The sequence below is a fragment of the Tauraco erythrolophus genome, chromosome 13 (genome assembly GCF_009769465.1).
Source record: "Tauraco erythrolophus isolate bTauEry1 chromosome 13, bTauEry1.pri, whole genome shotgun sequence".
In the NCBI taxonomy this organism is placed as follows: Eukaryota; Metazoa; Chordata; class Aves; order Musophagiformes; family Musophagidae; genus Tauraco; species Tauraco erythrolophus.
Window position 1 is genome coordinate 22,386,363 of NC_141477.1, and position 19,833 is coordinate 22,406,195.

General features: G+C 48.8%; 1 protein-coding gene across 2 annotated transcripts in view; it reads right to left on the minus strand.

The window, feature by feature from the left end:
• Positions 1–7,121: 7,121 nt before the first annotated feature.
• Positions 7,122–19,833, minus strand: part of ARHGEF9 (Cdc42 guanine nucleotide exchange factor 9) — a 184,229-nt gene continuing 171,517 nt past the window's right edge. For both annotated transcript variants that reach the window (XM_086619470.1, XM_086619471.1), the window contains 3 exons: positions 19,399–19,642; positions 18,636–18,704; positions 7,122–7,303 (listed from right to left, as the gene is read on the minus strand). In XM_086619470.1, coding sequence (XP_086475596.1) covers positions 7,122–7,303; positions 18,636–18,704; positions 19,399–19,642 — 495 coding nt within the window. The remainder of the gene's footprint in view (positions 7,304–18,635; positions 18,705–19,398; positions 19,643–19,833) is intronic.

The window sequence follows — 19,833 nt, forward strand, 5'->3', positions numbered from 1 at the left end:
CTGCACAAGGGTAGAAAAGCCAGCCAGGGTCTAGCTGTGCATGTTACAGCTCTCTGCTGCGACAGCAACGGGGCAAGGTGGTACGTGTGGGCGAAGACCCGCGTGTGCCCAGCCCTTCCCTCCGCTCAGAACGCCATTCCCAGCTCATCCCAGCTGGGAGCCGCAGAGGGCAACTGGCGGCGACACACGCGCGACAAGATGCTGCAGCCCAGAGCCCCTTTTCAAGCCCTGATGGTTTCTTTATGAGGGCAGTGTTTCTGCCAGGGTTTACTTTTTTTATACAGTCTCCTAAATGAAAATTAAAAACCCCACAGTGTTCCTCTCTAGGACGTTTGTTGTTGCTGCTTTCACCACTTCTGAAAGAAGAGCAAAGTGCTCCGTGTCCCTCGGACACCGCGCATGCCCCCAGCCCGGCTTTGGCTGCTGTGTTGGCAGTGGAGGTGCTGGAGGGGGGGTTTGGAAACGGGTTCTTGGAACAGGGAAAACTTTTTGAGCCGTTGCCGCTGCACAGCCCGGTCTGTGGCAAGGGCTGAGCACAGAGACCCTGTCACACCTGCAAGAGGTAACAAATTACTGAGGCTCTGAAATGAGAAGGTGCACATCTTCACCTGGATGCATTTTTGCCTTGAAAGAGCTGGAAAAAAAAAAAGGATGTGAACATTAAAAGCATTTAAAAAATACCATCTCTCTCTTTTCCAGCGCCAAAGTAAGAGATTCAGTCAAATAACCACAGTTTTCCAATTTGTACCTGCAGTTGTAGGGCGCTGCTATTTGCAGTTAAACAGCTACTGTCCCTCCTTAGCAGCGCAGGACTGCGAAGCCCTCGTGGGCAGCGCTTAGAAACGCTCTCGAAAATGCCAGTTATTCCCACTGCATCCCCAGCAACGTGCAATTCCAGTTTGTTCTTTAATAACCCAGCACAGATGGTGCATTACGTGCTTTGGGGGATGCTGACCCGCTACTGTACCCGGCGCAAGACCTGGCGCTGCTTCTTAGCTACACAGCAAGAAGATAATTTATTGTTTGGGGTAGATTGGGATCCGTAATCCCAGCACCATCAGTCAGATTGAAAGTCCAATTCCTTAAAAAGGAAAAGCTTGACTGTAATATCATGGATACACACACACGGATAAACCAGAGATGGCTTTGCCGTACGGAGTCGTTCATACAACATTCCTGTCGTGTCGCAAACGTTATCAGCCTAAAAGTTTCACTCCTTCCATTTCAGGACCCTGACGCTGCCCACCGAGGCCACCAGCTCCGCGTGGTCCCGACGACTGCCCAGCACCTGCCCTCGGCCACACGGCGCGGGCACGGCGAGTAGGTAAAGTGGCACAACAGCCCATGGGAACAGGCAGAGCCAAGGGAGGTGCCCATTTTAAAGTCATTTCCCTCCCCATCACTGGCCGTTCTGAGGGGTGAATTCTGCACTTCAACGTGTAGGTCATAAATGCCATGGTGCAAACTGGGGGACTGGGACATTTCTTGGAATTTCTGGCTGAAGGTCTCAGCGCTCAGCTGGCACCTCTGTCCTGGTGTGCCCCTACTCTACCTCAGAGGGTCACTTTGGGCTCTTATCCAGAAATCCGGCCTAAGGAACCCCGCAAAACATGGATTTTAAACTGGGTTTCTTTGGGTTTTGGTTTCGCAGTAGCTGGCTGAACGCTGGGTGGCTGGAGGAAGCTAAAACCAAACGAATTCTGTCACTAAATTAAATACAGATGTCACTAAATTAAATACAGATGTCAACTGTCAACTAGAGGCTGCAGCGGTGGCGCCGGCCATGGATCTCCACTCCGGCCACCGCCAGGAAAGCAAGCTGCGGGTGGGAGCGTGCTGCGGGGCACGGCGGGCGGGTGCTGCTCCTGGCTAAGCGTTGGCAGTGCTCTTGCTTGCTGCACACAGGCTGGGTGATGGGGTTTCTTCCCCATCCCCTCTATCAAGGCCATTGTTGGCACACCACACGTCTTGGGTGACGCATATGGCTCGTGCGCTCCCTCACCACCCCCCCACAGCCCACATTTGCAAACGTGGGAGTGCAAAATGTTGGCCAACAACTTATTTGTCCTGCAAAGACAGTGGTGTGGGTGGGAGAGGTGTTCTTCAACGGGAGGTTTTACATGGAACTGCACTTTGGGTCTGCTCTCCCCAGCAGCAGCTTTCGCGAACGGCGCTGTGCCAGTCCTCCCGCGTGACTCCAGCGACGTGCTACAGGAGAAACGGGATCCTTTGGGATGTGAACCCCAGCATGGCACCACCGTCCCCATCATTGCAGGCAATAAGCAAGAGAACAAAGCTTGGCCGGGCGCTGCTGAAGCAGTGGGCAAATGTGAAGCTGTGATGTTTGAGGTCTGGGTGATGCTGCTCCTGAACCTGCTCGAGCTCAGGCCCCGCCGCAGCCTTGGTGCTCGCAGCTTTGCCTCTGTGCTCTCCCTCTCTCCCTGGCTCTCCCAGAGCAGAGCTGTTTGGGTTTTGCATCTTTTCGGTCCCTCGTCTGCCCGGTTTCCCCACGTGGGGGCTGCAGACGCGGTCACTCCGTGTCTCACCCCGCCGGGCACCACAGAACAGCCGGGAAGAGCAGGAAGTCAGTGGCACTGCGGAAAGCACAGCTCTTGGCAGCTGATGGCAGCCCAGGGTGTGTGCCCACCTGTTTCTCCGCGTGACGACGGGCATCGCTCCCGACCACCGCCGGCTCCGGATGCGGTGACCCCACTTCTCCCGTTCTAACCGTATTTTTGGGCTGTCCAGAAACCCACCACTCGACTGTCTTACCTGTGAAATGCCACTGGGTTTCTGGAGAGGGGCTTTGCCTTTCCGGGCTAAAGCCCCCGGTTCCTCCGCCCCGGGGCACTCGCTCCCTCCACGCCAGGGAAAACCAGGGCAGGAACCTGCTCATCCGCGGGGCTCCGCGTGCGGCCGGGCTCCCATCCCTCGGAAACCATCCCCGGCTCTGCTGCTGTTGCTCAGAACACGTTTGGGATCAGGCATCCCTCCGGAGAGCTCAGGACCAGCACTTTAACCCCCCGTTCCCCGGTCCGAGCTCCGCTCGGAGCAATCCCTGCCGCTGCCAGCGCCTGCCAGGCGGTACGGGCAGCGTTGGCCTGCCGGCTACTCATGAATCATCTCAGTTCAGCTGGAGGACCCCAAGCAAAGGGGGGTGGGATAATTCCAGACCTATTTTTTGGTTATGCTCAGAAGCCTCAGTGTCTGCTCTGCTGCCAACCTGGAGCCCCATCCCAGCGATTCGTGCTCAGCCTTTGGGAAAAGAGTGAGACCGCTCTGAGGGAAATGATTTAAAATGCCTTCAGGTGCCTTTTCACTTCTTTTTATTTAATTCCATAAATATTTTCATAAGGCTCAGTGTCTTTACAACACTTTTTAAACACTTTTTTTTGTTTTATACACACAACTTTGACACTTGTTTGACAGGGTCAAACAGTCCAATATAAACAAAATAATAAAACTGGCAAGTGCGGATCAGCTGGGTTACCAAAATCCTTTTTTTTTTTTTTTCTCTTTTTTTTTTTTTCTCTTACTGTTAAAACCCCAAAAGCACTAAAATATCAGTATTTGGCTTCAAACTAGAATTTTAAAAACCTTTTTTTTTTTTTTTTTTTTTTAAATTCTCTGCTACAAGTCCCTGTCATCATAGTGCCTTTAAACTCCTACAGACTCTTCTTTTCTTCTTAAGGAAAAATAAGCTTGGTGATGCCATGCAGAACTTACAATAGCTACTAAATATACATGTTCCCTGAAATGTAGCTGCAATGAAAAGATGACAGAGCATAAAGAGAACAAAACCAGAAACCCAAAGCACCACAGTGTACTATCAATAACATTGCGATGGATGGCCGGTGACCATCCAGAAACTGAAACAAATTTCAAATATATTTCTCTATGTATTATTTTCTATTTACAACTGTTAGATGCACCTAGGTTGGTTCTTGTTTGATTTTTTTTTTTTTTTTTTGGAGAGGGTGGGGAGGCGAAAGTCTTGAATTTAGATCCTCTGTTCTAGTGTCTAGGCAAGGGGTAATGCATGTCATTTACCTAGGGAGGAGGGTATTTTTATGGTTTTTTATATATATATAGATTCCGCCAGACAAATACCGTGTAGGTTTGTTACAACTCTCTTGTTTCTGCGTATGGAATGGTAAGTGGGTTCCTCCTGTCTGGCACTGAAATGAAAGTCTGTATCAGATGCTCAGTCAAAATCGCCCCGATCTGATCGCATCTGCGCTGCTGCCAGCGCTCCCAGCCACACGAGGCAGCCCAGCCCTGCTCCCTACTGGGAAAGCCACGGTAGGCAGGAAAAGTGGGAACCCGGTGCTGGTTCTTCTTTGCGATAACGCTCCATCTCTTGCAGCACCTTGGCAATTTATGGAGGGGAAGAGCTTTCTTGAAGGCCATGCCTGAGAGCCAAGCTGCTCTTCCCTCTGGAACGAACGCCTGCCCCTGCCGTGCCCGCCGCCCGGCTTCGGCAAGCGCCGGCAGGGCTACTGTGTTTTGGCTTTCCGTTTAAGAAAGAAGCTGCGAGTCCAACAAGTGGCCTTGTCAGATCAAGCGAGTCTTGATTTATGATGCAAATAATGGTGTGGCGGTGGTGTTGCTTTTTTCCTAGTGCTGAATATTTAGGAAGCATCTTCTCATAAAAATTATGGATGTCTCATTCTCACTCTCTGAGGCACAAAACAGTAAATGAACAGGCTTAACTAACGTGCTCGTTACTTTTTTTCCCCTAAGCAATTAAAAAGGCAAAGGAATAAGTGAAATTTTCATCATGTCGCCCAACAGTTGGTAATATCTCTCTCTCTTTCTCTCTCTCTCTCTCTGCGTCTCTCCAACCATTCAGAAACAGTAAAACATTTCAGTTAACTTCTGAGAACCCACCTCATTCACTTCTTTAAATACCCATTCTGTTAAAGAAACAAAATAATATCTCCTACGTATTCGATATTAAAATCTGGCCATAAAAATGCAAAGATACAAAAGAGCATAAAAATAAGTTCCGGTATAAAATTGGGTCGCCTCCTATTTGGGATTCCCGGTGGTTCCGCTGCTGCCTGTCACAGAGGGGCCACTCCTCCTCTCCAAAACATTCGTCTGGCTTTGCTGGTTATTGATTGTTTCTGGATTACTAAAAAGTGCTGAGATTATTTTTGTACTTCAGTGAAAAAACACAGCCACTGCCTTGTAATGTGCCCTAAAATAAAACAGGCTCCATGGAAATACTGAAATCACACTCTCTGCTCCTCCCATTCTCCTGTATTTCTTAGGGGAGGGAAAAAAACACCCTGTGTCTCCACGCTAGTTGGCCTGGGGTGCTTATGGGGTGTATCAGATTCAAAAAAAAGTGATAAATACCGTGATCAATCCCTTCATCCCACATTTTCAAAGGAGCTTGCAGAATAGCTCTGCAAAGTTTTTAAGTTTGTCTTCTGAATGTGGTTAAACAGTCTCATTTGCCCTAGGAACAAAAAAAATCATCCTAGTGCACAGCGATTTGTTTTACGAGCTGAAACATAAGCTTCTGCGCTTGCAAACGAACGGACTTAAGGCTGAAATTGTAGGGAGTGTCTTTGAAAACAGAGCTACGAATCTCCAGAGGGAGAAAAAGAGAGAGAAAGAGACCTGGAGAGTTCAGCTAATCACTCCAGAGCCCACTGACACCGGTACCCCTCTGCTGAACCATCGATGCCGTTTAGATCAAACCCATCACTGATTTACATGAGGTCACGTAATCGTGGTCATGGGGCTAAACTTCTCAGGTGACATCCTTATCTTCCCTGAAAGGCAGCTCTCAACTCCCCTGCAGCTGGGGTGCATTAAAGATTGGGAAAATCCTTCCAGTTACTGAGGCAATGAGCCTGTGGCTACTCAAGTTTTGCTCCGGAGGTCAGTGCCCAAGTGAAGCCACGGACCTCACGCGCAACAGAGCAGAGCTGGCAGTGAGGGCAGTCGTGGTCCTCACTTCGGGGATCACTGCTCCTGAAAAGAGCAATTAGTGGTTCATTACCGTGGGACTGTGCGGGCGTGAGTGTGGCCAACAGGATGGGACCTTAGTTCCTGAAGGAAGAAAACTGGCCATTTGTTGGAGCTAATAGCCAATTTTCCTCGGGCTGGAATGGAGGGCGTGAAGCCATCAGGTTTTAAGCTTTTATCTTTGCATGGAGAACAAAGATAGGAGTGGGCTTTTCAGAGTCGTGTCTCAGCTTAAAAAGAAAATAAATCAAAGCTAACCCCGCTGAAAGAAAACGAAATGCAAAAGAAACAAAAGCCCCTGATACTCTTTTCTCAGTCTTACTCCGGGCGTGAACAAATCACACCGAATTGAGAAAAAGACAGTGCTTAAAGAAAATGCAAAAAAAAAAAAAAACGAACGGAGGAAAACCTGTCTCTCGCTTCCTAAATAGCTGGTACCCCTTCTGCTTATCTTCACCTGCCCACAACAAAACGATTAAAGCCAGAGAAATACTGCGCAGCAGAGCATGGTGCACGGGGAGCACATCCAGACAGGCACGAGTCAGACCAGAGAATGTGGGACGGGGACGGGGTCGATGCTCTTCGTTGAAATGGTGACTCCGGGGACAGCCAAGGACGGGACGGAGAGGGAGGGAGAGGGAGCAGAGATCTCCCAGCACTCCAAAAACCAAACGACACCCCCCCCCCCCCATAAATAAAATCAAATAAAATATACACCGATGTAGTCCATGAGGAACTTCGATGACGAATTCACACAAGCGAGAAAGCATTCTGGGATGCCAATGACGACTTGAATGGAAATGAAGAAGAAAAGAAAAAAAAACAAACCACAACAACAACCAGATGTCCGACCAATGGAATAAAATAAAACAAGTCACATGGTTGGAAATCATTGGTGCTTCCTAGTATCTAGTAGCAGATTGCTTCCCAAAAACAACAAAAAAAGTTTTTGGTCCTTCTATATATATACATATATGTATACATATTATTATTTTTAAAATGTGTATATATATATATGTATATATATTTAGTTGCAACAGTGCTTCTCCGAAAAAAGGTCCATCTATAAATATAATTTTATTTATTTTTATTTTTAAATTTTAGTTCTTTTAAGTTAAAATTCTCCATCTCTCTAGGTATTATTTTTTGAATGGTGTTAACCTGCTGAAGTTTTGCCAGAATGGTGCCTGGCTGCGTCTGGGTTCGGTGAACTCGAAGACCTGGGACTGGGATATGCCATCTGTCACCATGTATTGTCCCTGATTTAATGGATCCTGGGGTGGTGGGTAGGCTGGAGGAACCGACTTGGAGTAGCTCACACCTGCATCGATGATTGGGGGGAAAAAGAAACAGATCAGTCAAAGTGCAATTGGGTCAATAGTCTTTCTTCGTCATGCTATCGCTTCTCATCCCTTAATAACCAGGGTCCCAAACAACAGGGTGATGGGCTGGAGACGGCAAATCTACGGAGCAACGCAGCGGCTGCCTGAACTCTCAGCTCGGAGGCTGCCTACGCTAGACCACGAGTTGAAGATCTGGAAAAGATCCATGACTTTGGTCTTGGCAGAGTTTTGCCTGCCCTCATGGAAAAGTCCTGCGGGACCTGAGGAGGCACCAACGCCCGCCTGGCCGGGCGAAGGCCGACAACCACAGCGTCCAACCTGCTCGCAAATTTAACACTTGGTGTTTCCGAGCTCGTTTTCACCCTCCCTCCCAGCTACGCCTGGAAAGCAGTTCTGCCTCAACGTGCCCCGCTGAGCAGCCCCGAGCAGTGCGACCCCCCAGGACCACCCGGCACCGGTTCCTGCGTCGGAACGGAGCAGAGCTGCTCTGGAGGTCGCGCTGCGCTGCAGGGACCCGCACCGCTCCGGCGCTTTTCTGCCTATACGATGGACAACTCATTATTTTCTTTAGGAAAGTTTGTAGGACTTTTCCATAGGGTTCAGTTTAAATTTACCAGTCTGGTTTCAGCCAAAAACGGCTGCAGGCAACGCAGAAAAGGTTGATTTCTGCGCAACCCAAACTGGTAGCGATGGGTGGACTGGCGAGGCTACGCTGTCAGGTTCTCCATGCGTAATGCCCACATACACGAGTCACAGCTCCTGGGCAGGAGCGGGGCGAGGGGGTGCTGCCCTTGCAGCTTTCCCATGGAAAGGGGGACCTACGCAACCCGTTGTAGAGGATGGTGTAGAAAGGGTGGCTCTGGGTGAACGGAAGTGGAACAGACGGGAGGGATGTCACCGCCGCAGTGTAGGCTAAACAGTAATACAGAAATTCTGTATTTCCTTCCCCGCGACACCACTGACGAGGGACACTCCCTCCTTCAGCCTCAGGGTAGCGTGATCGGCTGGAAACCACAACTCCAGAGAAGGGCAGGAAGGAGGGAGGAGCAGGGCTCTGAAGCAGGTTGCTGTAAGCTCTGGCCATCTCTGGATCCCCTCTGCTGCATGCAGAACTGCTCTTCCTTCTGCGGGGAGGGCAGCCCCGGGCGTGTGATGGGTGGCAAGCTTCGCAAGGGCCAGCTCGAGGCCATTGCCTCCCCTGGTCTTAACCGCAGGAGCGAGGCGACTCTACCCAAGCAGATCAGTGTCCTCATCTGGAAAGCGGGATGGCATCACCCACCTACCTCACAGGAGGGTTGTGAAGCTAAATTAATTAATGTTTGTATAACACTTTGAGATCCTCGGCTGGGAAGGTGCTAGAGAAGGCAAAATACGGTGATTAGCACCCAGGTACCACAGCAACGGGTGTCAAAGAAATGCCAGCTTTGCGTTCGGTTAGCGGTTCCTACGGACACACAAACACATGCTTTGCGGGAGCGGTGCCGCCGGCCCGGGCACGGGGGGCTGCACACAGGCGGGTACTTACAGACAAAGGGAAAAGCCTCAGGAAGTGCACTCACGGAGCTCATCGACAACTTTTACAGGTGGCCACGTTAAAATTCGGGGCCTCTTTTAGACACAAAGCTGAGGCTTTAGGAAAGAGAATGAATTCGCTTCCCCTTGCGAGAGAATTTACCAATCCGGGGTTGTTAAAATCCTCAAAAGGTTCAGACCAAACGGAGATATCATCTTGACTATGTCTAACTGATTTCTCCTTCTTTACAGCAAATACCATCCAATGGTGCTGTCCACTGTAGGGAGTGACCGAGACCTTTCCTTACGGTGGACAAAAAATGCTCCGTGATTCATACTTATTAACCTTTAACAAATTCATCACAGTTAATATTTCAAACTTATTTGGAAAGAACAACCTGGAAATATTCTGCATTTGTATCTGCGTGCTGGAATAGTTACTCATCAACAAGGTTTCTACTCTGGAATAGTTACTCATCAACAAGGTTTCTACTCTGTCTTTCCCAAGCTCCTCTCTCCCACAGAAAGCCTGCAGAGCAGAGTGCAGCCCCAGAGCCCGTGCTGCCCTGGGGTCAAACCTGGAACAGGGTCAGTTCTAGGACACCTGAGACAACTTCTGTCCCATCCTTGTTGGTAGGCCCCGACCGTCAGTTCGAATTTACCCCACTATGTGACTTAAGCCAATGAAGTCCCACAAGGGTAGAGCATGGGCTTGAGCTCATCTCTGCCCTGCCTCTTCCAACCCTTCTTCTACCACGGTCCTGCTCTGAGTTGCCTTGCTGGAAGGCAGGTCAATGTGTGGGCAGTGTAACCAACCGCAGAGTCTGCTCTGGAGGGGAAACTCCAGCCCTGAACCCATACAAGAGCGTAGACATTCTCCAGGAGGCCACCAGCCTTTGGTGCCTTGGCCACTTTTCTCAGCAGAGACTGGTGAGGAATTGTAGAATCTGTGGGAAGGTCAGGATCTGGTACAGGTCCCTTACACGGCTAGAGTGGGAAATAGATCTTCTGTCCGGTCAGTGGTTTGGACCTTTGTCTGACCCAAAGGACCAGGAATTACTTCAAAGGCCAGTAGGCCTTGTGCCACCAAGATTACTAAGCTGTGCATCTAAAGCTGCTGTTAAGGGACAAACAGCAGTTGTGTCTAGCTTTGGAAGACCTTAAAAACCACATTGCTTTAATGCCACGGCCCAATGTCTTTTGCATCCTGTGGCTGCTGAGTAGCAGCCTTGTGATGCACCCGGGCTGCCGGGCTGAGCTCTTTGTTGTCACTAAACCCATCTTTGGAGGGTGAACTAATGTATGTTAATCATGATACAGAAATGCCAAAAAATCTCCTGGATCAGCAAAACGTTATGCGCTTGGAACGCTGAAGAAGTAGAGAAAGGACAGTCTGGCTGAAGTCCACTGACATTGATGGAGTTACACTGCGAAGAATGTAATCCATAGTCTGTCTTCTCCAAAAGAGAAAAAGGCAGACTCCCCTGGCCAGATCACTAGCAAACCCCACTCAGGTCTTTCCCAAATAGCCTTTTTGGTCCAAACTCCTGAAAAACATCCATCCTTGCTTGAAACATGCCCATGCACACATTGCCACCTCCCTCAGTAAAGCAGCTCAGACCCATATTCTTGGAGGTGTTTGTGTGCCCCCTCGAGGATCGAGGCTACTGGCATTAACATCTGAGCTGGGTGAACGTCAGAAGCTCCTGGCTGGTTCTGCTTGAAGGTTTGCATATTTATTGTATTTATCAAACGGCCTCCATGGCATCAATGATGAAGACAGCAGCTCTTTATGGATGAGGCTTTGGGCAACCTGGTGTAGTGGAGGGTGTCCCTGCCCATGGCAGGGGGGTTGGAACTAGATGATCTTTAAGGTCCCTTCCAACCCAAACCGTCCTGTGATTCTATGATTCTCAATGGCATGCATGATCACCGGGTGTTTGTGGGCATGCAAATAAAAACGTGTGTGCTCGGGCAAGTCAGGCTGATAATTCCACCAGAACACATTTTCTTGTGAAATTGAGATTTGTGAATTGCACTTTGCAATAGCTTGAGGTGCCCCAAGAAGGGCCTCTTTGGTTTTTTTTGGACATACCCACGTTCTTGACAAGGTGGAACACGGGAACTGGGAGGGGGAAGGAGGGAGATTCACCTGATCTGCACGTCTTCAAATCCTGAGAAAATGCAATTCTGGGAAAAAGTCTGCCAGGTTGGTATTTTTCTATTCTGCTCTGAAGTGCTTTGCTCCCGCATCAGAACTGGGGGCTGCTGTGCAAAATCATCTCAAGGGATTTTCTTTTTTTTTTTTTTTAATATGCAAAGCCATAACTCCACTGCAATTCAACAGAAAGCAAAGCGCTTTCCCAGCGCGATTCTGGGCTGCCTGGTGAAAAAAATTCCAAGTGCAAAGGGGAAGAATTGATTTCCAAGGGCAAAGGCGTAAGAAAGCAGCTGTTCAATGACCAGACCTGGAGCTCCTTCTGCTGGTTCGTGCATAATTCTGCACTGTAGCAGAACACAAAGGCTGCAGCTGCACAGGCAGGATGGTTCAGCGGGGTGGGGGTTGTGGAAATCTGTTCGGAGTGGGAAAAAGAAAACTCCAGGGTTTATAATTTGGCTAGACAAAACGGGCAAAGAGAGATGCTGCACTGTCAGTTGAATTCATGGCTTTTTTTAGTACTAGGCAACGTCACTTGGAATCTTTCGGATTTCTCAGCTCAGAAGAAAACAAAAAGATTTAAATCTGTCTCATTTTCCCCTTCTAGTTCTTTTTTTGAAAGCGTCTCATCTATTTGAGGTTGCAACACGACTTCAGTAGCACGGGAAGCTGTAGGAGCACGCTACTAACTGACAGGGGATCCACATGGACACGTGCAGACATGGCTCCAACACAGCAGGACAGCTACAATAACACTGCACCTTTCCAGAGCTGATACAAAACACACACAGAACACGCTCAGATTTGCCTCTAGATAGAACCACGGAAACTTGCCTTACAAGCTGTTCATTCCATCCTCGACCTTTAGGATTTTAGCTTATAAAACTTTGATCAGGAGCTATTCCATAGGCTTTTCTTCTACCTAGCTGCCTAGGTACCATGCTGTTCATTAGCGAGAGCCGAGTGGGACACAGTAAAACACCAGCACCTGCTTCCTCTGCTGGCTGCTGGAGGCTGCTGGGAGGGATGGAAGCAGTGCTGCGCTAAGGAACCCTGCATCTCCCTCTGATCGCAAGAGCAGCTGAGCCAACTCGCATCTTTCAGGAGCCATGCTCAAAAATCCCAAAAATTCCGTTTCCTCCTGAATATTGTGACCGATACACAACATGGGGTAGCCAGGAACACACCTCAAGAACCCTAATTGTTGTATGGTTAATTACTCCTGCAATAGCCACAAGTTTAAGTTAAAGAAATGAGCAGTCATGGCTGATGGGTACAGCCCTTTGCCCTTCTTCAGCACATTTCAACAGAGGATCTCAAAGCACTTCACCGCTACTCACGCGGTTGCTCTTACGTTTAGGGTTGGCAAACTACGCTGGGTCTGACATTAGTTCTGCTCCCTGATTGCAGACCTGCTCTTCACGGCGAGAGGGGGATGGCAGCTGGGACCAGGAAACGTCTGCCTCCGACGGCATTCCTGGGCGGCCGTGGAATTCATCGGTTTACGCTTCCAGGCTAAACTGCCCGACTCAAATTTTGTCATACTCGTGCCACTCGAGGAATTTAAGTGGTGTGTTAGCCATGGCTCTTTACACAGCTGGGGATCTCACTCAAGGGCCTGGCAGAGGTAGGAATTACCAGGGATGGTACTGGTGAGGAGAACATGCCTCAGCTCCCTCTTCTAACCACTGGCCCAACTTCAGGTTGGATATTAGGAAAAAATTTTTTACCATGAGAGTTGTAGAACACTGGAACAGGTTGCCCAGAGAGGTGGTGGATGCTCCATCCCTGGAGACGTTCAAGGCCAGGTTGGATGAGGCCCTGAGCAACCTGATCTAGTTGGAGATATCCCTGTTCCTTGCAGGAGGGTTGGACTAGATGACCTTTGAAGGTCCCTTCCAGCCCTAACCATTCTATGATTCTATGATTCTATGATTCTCTGTGTTGGAGGCAGAGGGAGGGAAAAGGACTAACTGCAGCTTGAGAAACGCGAAGGAGGAAAGCAGTAATCTCATGTCCTGGCTACTCCAGAGCCAACCACAGTATCTACAAATACTGAGGTAACTTGACCTTCCCGAGTCTATTTATCAAGTCTGTTACTGCAGCTTGATGTCATTAGACTGGACATTAAGATGATGATTCCTCATGTGATAAGCAAAAGCTAAGCAAGGCAAGATGGAAGAAATGATACTAGGGCTTTATCAATCAAAGCCAGGTGAAAACTAATTTATCCCATCTAGTATTTATATAGCCTCCCTCTCCTCCACCATTCTGTACACTGATAGCAAAGATCACTCTGTCTGGTCCATTGATAGGAAGAGATCAGGTCACCCATCACTGCCCTGAAATGCAGCCTCTTCTGGGGAGCAACGCTGCCCCTCACCTAAGATTCCTCAGCAGACTGAAAGTGCAGGAGTATCTGGGCTGACAAACTTATTTGGGCAACCTGGTGTAGTGGAGGGTGTCCCTGCCCATGGCAGGGGGGTTGGAACTAGATGATCTTTAAGGTCCCTTCCAACCCAAACCATTCTATGATTCTATGATTTCAGTTGGAATCTCAACATGACGCTGATGTCGACATGTTGGCTCTTCAAACGAGGGCCACCGGAAAACCCAAGAGGCCCGTTTCACATCTCACCAAAAAACTCCTCTGGAGAATTTGCTCCGAAGCCTGTGCCCACTGCTGAGTCACCGGCACCTTCCTTTGACATCTCCCAGCCAAGAATTTATTGATGATTTGCCTTAGCTCGTACATGTGACGGGACCTCAGATGATGCTACTGACCCCAGCTGGGTTACTGATGCCTGGAGTGAGACGCTGTCTGTCTATACTGCCCTCAGTGGGACCAGTGCTGCGGAGCCCGTGGCGGGCACTGCGGAACGCCTGCGTTTGGGAGGCAATGGGATAAATTCTGTGATTTCTCCGAATCTGTGGGGAAATACCACGGAGAACATGATTAGCTCCGTTCTCTCACCTCCACTGTGAGAAGCTCTGTGAAAACAGGGAAGTGGCGCTGATTCTCTGAAAATGCAAGTGCCCCTCTATGTTTTAAAGTGGTTACTCCATGTGTTGCTCAGCCCCTGTCAACCCCCCGAGGCTATGCCTACATGTGCCAACAGGATGAGGAAACATGTCGGGGCCACGTCAATCTTGTAAGCAACGGAGATGCAATAAAATCGGCTTAAACACTCGGAGAACCACGGGAGGGACCTACAGACTCTGGTACCTGCTGAGACCATCCTTGGCAGCTGGATGATGCCAGCAGGAGTGTGTGAAGGTGCAGCCACCTCCTCCTGCGTGGCGGGCTTGGTGGGGGAGCGCCCGATGGGCAGAAGCGTGAGGAGTCAGAGAAAAGCTGTTGGGCATTTGGGTCAGGGTTTTTATGACATAGTTGGCCGTGCGCTCAAGTGATCAGAAAGGAAGAAATTAGCAGGAAAATTCAGTGACTCAGAGGGTGTTTTACTGCAGGCCAAAGCAGTTCATGCTGGCTGGTGATTTAACCCCTGCTGGGTTTGCATAGCTGAGTATTTATGGGCAGCTTTAAGGAGGGCATCCTTCTAAGCTCAGGGCTAGGGGTGGTGGTGATTGAATACATGTTTTCCTCCTTCCCCAAGCCCCAGACCACCAGGCTAAAGGCTTCTCTGGGCTGAGGGCATCTGCTTTGGTGAAGCTGTGGCGCAGTGCAGAGGAGAATACACAGGACAGGGAGAAGGGCATGAAGAAGCTGGCTCATAGCTGGGTCTAAAGAGCTTTCCTGGAGTGGGAAACCCTCGCACCTAGGGCTAAGGCCACTTCTTTAAATTAGAACTGACACTTTGTTTGCCAAAATGGAAACATCAGTGGGAAACAGTGCTTTAAGAATCTCTAAATTCTAATTCCCTGACACCCCTGGCTGACAGCTTCTAGGACCATGAGCAAAAATCCCTTACACGTTCACGCCATCCTGCACGGGGACAGACGTGGACAGAGTTGGGGATCAGCAAAGTCACTGAATGTTTCTGAAAGCTGCAAACGCTGATGGTTGGAGGGGAGATGAAAAGCGGCCAGCAGAACAGAGGCCATCGGTGGACAGAGGCACTAAAGGAGCCTTCTGTTTTCAGACACTTAGAAATGGAAAAAGTACCCTGGATAACCCCGTGCCTGCGTTAAGGATGGACTGGAGATCCACAAGGGATCCATTTTCAGGGGAACTTTAGAGTTTCTGCTGCTCAAGCCAGTAACGAGCACAAATCTGGAAGTGCAACTCGATGCTATCGTAACGTCGCGCAGGTCCTCGGTGGCACCTGGACTTATCTGCAGCAAAGCTGCCCACTTGCTCGGCTGTAGCTTAAAAAGGGCTGTGGGTTTTTTTGTTGTTTTTGTAAGTCAAGGCAAATAAATTTCCCTGTTACTTTACCATTTCTAGGAGACACCACACTGAATTCTATTCCCTGTTACCACACTGACGCTGACAGAAGCTAAAGGGCAGTAACCAAGAGGCAAAATATTGAACAATCAATGCAAGAAGAAAAAAAACAACAACAAACGGCCCTTTTCTGTATCTGCTGGTAAGGTGCAGAGCCAACACTACCCATTTCCTTTATGTCTAATGGACTGAAAGACGGCCAAAAATTGGTTTAACGCTGTCTTAAGGCACCTGGTCTCATATCATTACGTTTTGCCCAATCCAATAAGTAGTGCAAATCCGAGTATATTGCTGAAATCTGACCGCGCGCATCATGACGTCGCTCTGGAAGGAAGCCTGGCACCGCGTGTGTGCCAGCGTGCCAGCGTCAGGAGGGGGCTGCCTCCAGAGGGGCCGACTTGTGCCCCACAGACAACCCTCATTTTGGGATCAAACACTTCTCAAAACACTGGGAGTTGCGTTCTCCCCTCATCTCCTGGATAAAGTTTCCATTAGTTTAAAAAGCAGAGTTTTACTGTTTCTCCTCCTGCTCTCAGCATCTCTCCCTCGCCTGCTGCAGCGAGCAAGCAGTAGTTCAGATGCTTCCTTCATGCCAGCCAGCTCCAGAGCAATACTTCTGGGAGGTGTGGTACAACAGTGCATGAAATAAATGGCAGTTTATACTATTTGAAAAATGTTTTTCTGCTTCACCTCTAACAAAGTTGATTGCATTTTCCATTTCACCTCCTTCACGGCTTTTCTCTCTTCCTTAAGTGTTCTGTGACAGGGAAATTACCACCGTCTCCCATTTAAGAGGTGGAGGGAACAACTGAGATAATCCAGAAACAAGTCTGTAATGGGCATCCCCTGGCACGGAGCGGGGCTCTCGGCACGTCCGGCCAAGCTGCTGAGCTGTCGAGCTCTGCTGCACCACTGAGACCTGTCCTGCCAAGTCCTAAATTTACATGAATAAATAGTTCAGTTGAATGCAGTGGAAGGATTCCTACTCCTAAAGGGTTTCACTGCTTTCCAGGTATAACTGATGCTCCAAAACTAACTTAAAGCCCCTTCCAACGCTGCTGGTGTGCTGCAGGAGGCTGCGGGCAGGGCAAAGGCAGCGCGCGGTGCCCGCGGGCAGCAGCCTCCCGGCACGGGCGCTCACCCATCTGCCTGCACCCAGCCCAAGGGCTGCACCTCAGCAACACAGCCCCAAGGTTGGCAAAAAAAATGTGGGCAATGTATGTAAAATGCATATGGAAAGGTTCAAAAAATCAGTCACTGCCAGCCAGCTCTCAGGAATTCCCTCCTACCTCCCTCTTCTGCACAATGCCACCAGCTCCCTGCTCCAGCAGCTTCGTGCCTCTCGTTGGGTCTTGGGCACAAGACAAACCACAGAGTGAGAAAACTGAAGAGTTTTCGGCAAAGCGTTCGGTGCTAGTACTTAATTTAATTAATCAGAGACTGGGCTATGATTACCACAACGTAGGACCAAAAGAAGCAGAGCTACTAATTTCATGACCCTATTTGTTGATTTTCAGATCTCGTGTCTCAGGTATCAACCAGGCTTCGCCTAACCTGCTGCTCGGGCTCCAACTGAATTTCTGTCTGCCTCGAGGACTTCATCTCACAGAAAGAACTGCCGGTGTGACAACAGCTCGTTCTTCATAAGGAAATGCTGACCGGTGGTTTAGGAGCTAATTAATTTTATAATGAGAGAAGCCCCCTCCTTTTTCATCTCAGAGAGAAAGAGAGAGAAAGAGAAAGAGAGAAAACAAGAGAGCAATTGCTGCGTGAGAAGTAAGTACGGTCAGGCGTATCGTGTTTGTCAGGATGTGAGTCCAGTGATTTAAGTGGGAATACTGGTAGACATGCCCAGGCACCTTTGAACTGTGTCACTTAATGACTGAACAGTACAACTATTAATTAATTAATGCCTTAATTAATTAACACTATAATTAACTGAACAGCAAATAATAATTGAAACTGGTTTTGTCATGGCCATCATGCAAGTCAGATTCTCTTAATTTTCCAGTTGCCAGCATCTCCGTGGTTGCTTCCGTGCTGAGGGACGAGCATGCCAGTGGGGAGGGGTGACTCTGCCAAACCGCGCTCGTGACGGCGTCGCCACTGCCTCGACTACGTGCACCCATTTCTGGGTGTGTGCATACTCTGAGCTTAGAAAATCTGGCCAGGAGAGTTTTTAGAGAACATCTTAGAAGACAACATAGGAAGTTAGAAGAGCGGAGAAGACTAATGACAATGGAGAGACACAGCGAACCAAAGAGTTTACGGCTGGCCTAGCAAACCACTACTGGACCAGCAAAGCCAGTAGACAACAAACAGGTGAGGCAGAAAGCAAAGAGCTCCTTCAACTTTTGCAAAACCCAACCCAATGCCTGTACGGAGCGAGGACGGATCTGCCTGGAACTGATGACAGCCAAGAAGTGACGAGTTCTCTCAAAGCCCAGTTACGGGCCTCGTTGTGCCATGGTACTTTGGCAACGGATCGATACGTCTACGACTTTGTGAAGCTTTGGGAAACGTGAAAAACGACCTCACTGACTTTCCCTCCGTATTTAGTATTTCAAAACCTGTAGCTGCAAGAGTTATTGCGAGAGAGAGTTAATGCTGGCTGCCTCGCCGGTTGAGACTGTGTTCAGTGTCTAGCGTGGCATTTATCAGTGGGCTGCAGCCTGCCTGGGTGGGGAAATGAACCTGACATTGGAGAGATATAATGTCTTTACTAAAGTACTTTATTTCCTAGAGCTGACACTACTGTGCTGTCCTTTAGAAGTTATAGGTAGCCCCCAGAAACATAAGTGTCCCCTTTCCAAAAGCAGGAAAGGGGTAGATCCCTCAGCATCTCCAGTATTTTAGCCATTTTTCTTTCCTTGCTAATGGGAGACTTTGGGAATTAGCAGAACCCCTACACATCTCCGCACTCACTCCCGTTTCAGCCTGAGATAAACAACTGAGATAGATTTCTGCCCCCAGGGACAGCTTCTGGACATCAGACTGGAGACAACGAGATCAAATTCATCTCTGGTGAAATTCCACTGGCTTCAGCCGCATTAGACCAGAGATTAATTTGGCCCACAGATACATTAAGAAAGGATACAAAGCACAAACGGTATTTTATAAAAAAAGAGAAAGGGGAGGGGGAAGTTCAAGGGGGACGCTGGATCCTAACCCAACAGGATTCAGCCCAGCCCGCTCCACCCTCACATCACCAGGCACAGTGCGTGTTGCCGGTTACCTTTTTGCTTACTGACTTTCTTTACTGTCATTGCCGCTTGCCGCTTTTGATTTTCAGAAATTTCAAAGCCTGGAAAAGGGAACACGGCAAACACAATTCAGAAGGTTGCTTACAAAGCCTCTTTGTCATTTGGGGAAGGGGGAATGTTCTGCACTGCTTGGCAACACGGGTGCCCTGGGTGGCAAAGCATCGCCCCGTGAGCTGGCTGTACGGGCAGGTGTTTTACTGAAAAGCAAATCCTCCTCGAAAGGGCTGGCCTCTCTACAATCTCCCTTGTGCAGGGGCTGCGTGAAAAGTAAGATTAGACCCATTATTATTTATACAGTATCATAAATATGCCCAGTGCTTTACAGCTGGGCAACACAAACTGAGCCTGAACTGACACTGGTTACAGTCGATTTATGGGCTGATGCTGAGGGAAGGGCACGGCTGGTAACTCCTACCCTGCATGAGAAATGCTGAATCAGAGCAGAAATGATGCGGCCAGGAGACTATGAAGTCAGATGGCCGAAGAATTCTTTCTCCCACAATACCTGCAGAGGTCCAGGCTTGAAGCTACGGGCAGAATTTTTTCATTGAGGGCCAAAAATACCAGTAACTGAGTTGGAAAGAGACCTATTTCTGCCTATGAGAGCAACCAAGGACCTTTGAACAAGGTTGAACTGTAATTCTACTACAAAAACAAATGTGGGCTTCTCCAACAGTTGGGGCTAAATTAAGCATTACCAACGACCTCCTTTCAGGTTCATTTCATATTCCTCACCTATCTTTTCATCTTCTTTTACCATCTTCCTTTCTTCTCTGAAAGCTCTAAGCCATCGTAACTTCTCCTCCAGTTTCTTGGCAAAGAATAAGTGCATTTCCTCAGTCTCCTTGTTATGAAGTTTGAAGGCATTCTTCATGCTGACATTGAAGTCATCATCTCTCCCATCTTCTATATCCACCACTTCATATTTATCCATGTCTATGCGACCTTTGTAATACAGAATATCTCTTCGTATCAGATCCTACAGAGAAAAAAGGAGAGATGGGTTGATCGTAAGATACTTACAGAGCTTGAACTCAGCAGGGAATTCATGGGAGGGCTGAAGAAAAGAAAGAAGTAATGGTGAAACCTGGTGAGATTCTTCAAGCCTCATCTGCTGTGAACACATTTGTTGCTGGCTAAACAAACAGAGTAAATGATAGGCATAAAAGA